Genomic DNA, 6,287 nt, shown 5'->3' with positions numbered 1-6,287 from the left:
ATTTATGGGCTGGGTTATTTATTTATATTGCTTTGTGGATTTTGCGCTGGTTTAAGTAGAAATACGTTTTTTGGTTTTGCACCTGTGTACAGCAGCATCTCACGGGGAATAGTGTGGGGGGGGCAAGGGAGTCCTGGGCGCTGAGGTTTTTTTCTTTCAATCCTAAAGCTGGACTTGCCATAAAAGACTTTGTTTGGACATTACCAAAAATTCCAGGTAAGCAAGATTGTCCAGTGCAGCTGGAGCTAGCAGAGTCCTGCAATGCTTTAGGGACATGCAGATCAGCTCCAACTGCAATGAAGAAGATTGCCGACCTGCAAAGGCTGAAGAAGACACAACACAGGGCACTGTCCAAGAGAAATAACATTTATTTTTATTTACAAATATAAAAAAATTAAAATTGTTGTCTGAAGTAGGCAACTACATTGGGCTGGTTTTCAGCTGGCCCCACCTCCAAAGCCTGCTCCAGCGTCCCAATGCGTTCACATACCCAGCCCTTGAGGCCACAAATGGCTGGGTGGTTGAACACTGTAGAAAAAGTCAGAAAAAATGTATTAGCTGCAATAAAAAAAGGAGACACTTGCTTCCAAAACAAACAACAACAACATGCAATACTTGTCTAACTTTGTCCATTATCCTGAAAGCACTCTATGCTGTTGTCACCTCATACCTGGAACACAGAGATTACATTTCTTGCCTGGGAGGATTTCATGGCCCAGGGAGTGAGCTTGGAATCCTTAGGCCTAGATTAAAGTGTTTGCTCACTGACTACAAATATATCTGTGGGCAACTGCGAAAAGGGCAATCTCATCAGTAAAGACAACAGATGACTTTGGCACACCTATCTCCTCCACAGAGTTCCCAAAGACATCTATCTTAGCTTTCTATTAGCTGCAGGGAGGGGAGGGGATCCCTACACACATTATACACAGCCAGAGCACAGAGCTGAACAAACTGTGTGAGCCTATTGGAGGCTAGTGGCCCAACTCCCTCCACACAGGTCCAGAGATTCCTATAGAGCTGGCAGTGTGATTAACCAGGTGTGTCCTTGAAGGGAGGTGGTCCATCTCCCAGGAAGCTGGATGAGTCAGCTGCATCTATTAGAGTGATTCTTTAAGATGGTGGAGAGACCAGAGTGGAACAAACACTTGTTACTTGGGAAGCAGGTTTTTGCTCACTGGAGTGTCAGGTTAGTGCTTGACTATTGTGTCATATTCTTTGTTTATTGCCCTTTCTTTATTAGAAAAACACTTTAATGTACGCCTATGTAGACCAACTCAGCTGTCAGGTCTAAGTGTGAAGATTAAGCCCCTATCTGCCTGATGTGTTGTTTAGTGTGAATGTTTTATTTCTTTGGGGGGGCATCCTAAACACAGGATGAGGCCAAACAATTTAGCCAAGGGGGAGCTTAAGCCTTCTACATACGTTACATGTGCATATGTGTAAACAGTTTAGAAACTGACCTTCTGGGATGTCGGCCTCAGCATCCAGAGGGGGCTGGAGCTCCCCCATAGCAGGTGGGGCATTGGGAAGTACAACTACATGAAGAGTAACAAAAAAAAGACACCATAAAGATGCGAGTCCTGACATTTGACAAACACATGGATGTTAAACAGTCACATAGTACAGGCCCCGGTAGTAAGTCCTAGCACTAACCAACATAGCAAAGTCCTCTTTCGGTTTGGGTTACTAAACTAGATGACCAGAAGAGCTTAAGGACAAATTCATTTGGCCACTTGTTGGCACCCACACTCCAGCAAGCTGCTCATATCCTACAATGCTGACATAGTCTCTGGCTGTCCATTGACGATGTTTCAGATCACCTTAGGATGTAACCCAAATGTTACAGCTGACAGCCATGATAAGGAACAGTCTTCCTTGCCAGTGGTGTGGTGCCAGCATTCCAATGTTGGAGAGGCTTGCTCTTGACAAGAGGAATTGGCTCACACACATCAGCTTAGCTACGCTTACACTACAGTAATAGTGGAAACACTCATTGGTCATCCCTTGCAGCCATTCCCACTTTCCTTTCTGGGGTCTACAATAGAGTGACTTCAATCATCCCAAAGCAAAGGTCACAGGTCGGCAGCAGATCTGAAGCTTCCCAGGAAGATGTCACAAGGTCTAAGTCTTTGACAGTCTAGCTGTAAAAGGGTTCAGTCCATACAATATTCTCCTCCCCTATGCCAAAACACAAATGCCCCCTCGAGTGTTAACACATGCACACTGCAAGGTGGCATTTGTAGCTTGGAGCAGATTGGGAAGCACAAACAAAAATAAGTCTGGTGCCAGGCTTACCACCCTTTACCCAACACACCTCATGTGACACCCCCACACATAGACACTGTCCAAAAGCAAATATTGTAAAGTTGATCACATTCACACAAATGGGACATACCTGGGTCCTGGGGCTCAGGGGAACTGGAGGAGAGTTGACCCTCCTCCAAAGACTCCACCTCTTCCTCCTCCTCCATCTATTCTCTCCTGGGGGCTCTGGAGTGCAGCCACTCCCTTTCTGAGTGCCAGTTAACTTGAAAAAAACACAAGCAAAAGAGCTCCACATGTCAGTATAATTTGAGGCTTTGTAAACTTAAGAGTTTACTACAAACACACACACTGTTGAAACCAAGCCTTACATTCTCTCAGACTTGAAGTACAAGGTGCAGACTAACTCCAGATAAGTTTGGATAGTGTATGACCCTAGGGAGCCATGGAAGTCCAAGAAAGTCAAACGTGAAATTCTGGCTCATGAACGTCCAAATAGAAGAGGGTGCACTCATGAAAATGAACAAAGTCCAATCTTTATGTCGGATATTGTAAGGGGTTGTGGGGTTAACAGCCACTGTGCCCTTAGCTGCAACCTTTTCAAAGGTTGACACAAGGGAAAGGCCTTAACCATTGGATATTCAAAGACACACAACTCAGAACACTTCCCAAACACTAATAGCCGAGAAGCTCCTCAGAGATAGGCTCTCCCACCCCTCTGCTAGTGTATTTTGGGGGCACATATCTTGTGTTGGATGGTCATTGGAAATTTAGTCAAAAGGCCAAAGTTTCTTGCCTTCATGCATTCACAGCATGAAAACCCCACTGCTTGGCATCCTCCTCAGGCCCCCAAAATACTGACCTGCTGCCAATTATCATCCCATGCTGTGCTACAGAGCAGAACTTGGTCTCCGAAAGGTATGGATGTGTACAGGCCTACACATATTGAGCTAATAACTGCCTGGCCACTACACTAGGATCCACATTGGAAGCTGTATTCTCAAAACTGCTTGAGCATGTGTTGTAAGGAAGCAAGCAATATTACTTAAAGTATTACTAAACCCACAACAGTCCAAGCAGTGTAAATATGCAGTAAAGCATCCTTGTTATACTCGCTGTGTAACCTAAGGGGTTAATACTCTGTCTTGTGTAAGAAGGCTGTTTGATTCTGTCTTCTCTGCCCCTCGTCTTGTTGAAATGACCAACTGATACAGACTGAATCCGTAATCACATGCACATGCTCAGTTTGCTGTGCATTGCTATACTTTTTGGGTGTTGGTTTGGGGAGGGTGCATGTGATCAGCACAGGGCCAATCAGCACTGTTCACATAGAGGGCCAGAAGATTCACATCCTCCTAGAGCAGAAAGAAAAATACTCAAAGTTTAAACCGAGCTCTGCTGAAGTCACAAGACTGCTCTAACTGCTGATGCAAAAAGGTATTTAGCATGGGTGCGAGGCTTCCCGCACCTGCACCCGCCGGAGATAAAGAGAGCAAGGCCCGTGTCAAGAGGGCGTGCCTCGTTGCCCAGGCAACGCAGCGCTGGGCTGGACGTTGCCAGGGCAACAGGGAGCCGACACAGGATTCTCCCAGGTGTTTTGTCTGCTGCAAAGCTGCTGGGAGGTCTGCACTGAGGCGAGACCCCCGTAGCCACTTTGCATAATACTCTGGGGATACCAGGATTATTAGCCGCTGAACACTCTGCTAATACTCGGGGCTCAGGAGGAGTACCCGCTGCTACACTGCCTAATACTGTGAGGCCAGGATTGCAAGTATTGCAGTGTGCTGTAGAAGTGGACCCTCTGCTGTGTGCTGATAAGTGTCGCCCCCTGTTGTAGGCCGCTGTGAGCCAGGAAAACCCCTGCCGAAACTGTGAGTGTTTGTGCCCCTGTTTTCCTCCCCTGTATGGAAGGGCTGTGAACTCTCCCTCCTTTCCCTTCCCTGCCTGGATTACAATTTAACAGAGACTCTAAGTTTGCCCTTCTTGGGGCCAAATTACAATTTTTTGGGGAGCCATCCCTGCTCTTCCCCTGCCCTGAGAACTTGGACGCTACCTTCATACCCAAATTGAGTGACTGTCCTAATTCAAGAAAGCTTTGTGTGTTTATCATCTGCTCTGTGTGTTTGGTCCTGCCTACGCTCCATCACAGCAGAGTTACCACCCTTACAACCTAGGGGGGACAGATGAAGTATTGGACCAATGCTTCAACCACCTAGGTAAGTTGCAGTAGTGGAAACAAAAACAAGGCCAACTTAGATAAGAAACTACAGTCCGGCCAATATTAAGCAGTCAAATTAGCCTACAGCTATGGTCAGCATGATTGTACAGAAGGTAAATCACCAAACACATTGAAGGTACTTACAGTGGACCTGAGGGGGAGACCACTCCTCCCTCTGCTCTTCCTCCAGCTCACCCTCTTCCAATATGGCTGGAGCTACACAAACAACAAGAAAGAACAAAACCAACACATTGCAAACATCAAATTGACATAATGCACACAGAGAACAGGCAAGCACATCCAAGGCACTTACAGTGAGCTGGAGGTGAAGGGGCCTCCTGGTGCAGTCCAAATTCTGGAGGTGGCTGGTGGGCCTCCTCTTCCTCCAGAGAAAACCTTGCTTGAACTACACAAACAAGAAAGGACAATAATAACCCCTTTGAGAGAGCCAAGGACAACAAGGAACACAGAGAACAGACAAGCACATTCAATGAACTCACAGTGTGCCTCAGAAGAGGTATCCTCCTCCTCTTCCTCTTCCAACATGGTTGGTGCTACATAAACAACAAGATAGAACAGAACACATTGCAGACATCAAAGTTACATAATGCACAGAGAGAATAGGCAAGCACATCCAAGACACTTACAATGAGCTGGAGGTGAGGGAGTCTCCGGCAGAACAGGCGACCGTGGAGACGGGGTGGTGGTGCCGCCGCTGCTGCCGCTTCCTCCTCCTCCTCCACTGGAGGCAACCTTGCTGGTACTACACAAACAAGAAAGAACAACAACAACAACCCCTTTGAGAGAGCCAAGGACAACAAGGAACACAGAGAACAGACAAGCACATTCAATGCACTTACAGTGAGCCTGAGAGGATGTGCCCTCCTCCTCCTCATCCCCCTCTTCCAACATAGCTGGTGTTACATAAACAACAAGATAGAGCACAACAAACACATTGCACATATCAAAGTTACATAATGCACACAGAGCACAGCCAATCACATTCAAGGCACTTACGGTGGCCCTCCTCTTCACTCTCTTGTTCTACAAAAAGAATAACACAGAATTGGAACATTACTAACCTAAAAACATGGCAGAAGATTTCTCATAAACATGTGTGCCAAAGCTAGGGCCACAGGGATGAATGACAACTGTCCATTTCCTGGTGTCAGGCCACACATACAGGCACAATTGCGTTTGTGTCCCTAATTTGTTATGTTTTGACTTTGGATGTACATCCACTGGGGCAGACTGCATCATTTTCCACAACTTTGTCCACTGCACTACAGCAGATAGCAAGTCATGGTAGGAAGATGATTTGTTAAGCTTGTTGATCATGTATTTGCTATGCAATGACATGATCACAATGTCAATTTAGATATTATGAACTCTTGGAAGTCCTAATGGGATTGGACCACACTTATCACATGGTATTTGGACCAATCACAGCACCCTGGTCAATATGATTGGCTGCAGACTATATATACCAGATCACCAAAAAGGCCACATGGCAGTAATGTAAGCAAGTCAAGACAATGTTAAACATTTCCGTTACAATGATTCCCAATGTAAGGACATGGCAAGATTGTCAGGATTACTAACCCAAAATCCCCCCAGATGTGCCCTCTCTATAATACTGTATTCATGTGTTAATGTTTTAATAATAACGTACTATGCATTGTAGAATATTTCCATGTTCTGTCATCTTATGGGGCCTCACCAAATGAGATTGGCTGTACATCATGGAGTTGCATTTTAGTCCAAAATATTCCATAATTTGGATACTCTGCAACTTTCAAACAGC

At 45.7% G+C, this 6,287-nt stretch overlaps 1 protein-coding gene across 2 annotated transcripts; it reads right to left on the bottom strand.

Moving 5' to 3' along the window:
* Positions 1 to 345: 345 nt before the first annotated feature.
* On the bottom strand, positions 346 to 5,430 carry LOC149445440 (uncharacterized). 2 transcript variants are annotated; one of them, XM_089653860.1, is made up of 8 exons: positions 5,344 to 5,426; positions 5,131 to 5,246; positions 4,984 to 5,037; positions 4,797 to 4,889; positions 4,628 to 4,699; positions 2,399 to 2,530; positions 1,464 to 1,538; positions 346 to 528 (listed from the first exon to the last, which is right to left on the bottom strand). In XM_089653860.1, the coding sequence occupies exons 1-8, from the start codon at positions 5,393 to 5,395 to the stop codon at positions 421 to 423; spliced, it is 702 nt and encodes a 233-aa protein (XP_089509986.1). In that variant the 5' UTR covers positions 5,396 to 5,426; the 3' UTR covers positions 346 to 420. The 2 variants fall into 2 exon arrangements, with proteins under 2 accessions (XP_089509986.1, XP_089509987.1); XM_089653861.1 differs by lacking the exon at positions 4,628 to 4,699 and having other exon boundaries at positions 5,344 to 5,430.
* Between the last annotated feature and the right edge of the window lie 857 nt (positions 5,431 to 6,287).

Source organism: Staurois parvus, unplaced genomic scaffold (genome assembly GCF_062004578.1).
Source record: "Staurois parvus isolate SC_StPar_1 unplaced genomic scaffold, SC_StPar_1.0 ptg000721l, whole genome shotgun sequence".
Classification (NCBI taxonomy): domain Eukaryota; kingdom Metazoa; phylum Chordata; class Amphibia; order Anura; family Ranidae; genus Staurois; species Staurois parvus.
This window is presented reverse-complemented; position numbering and strand designations above follow the sequence as displayed.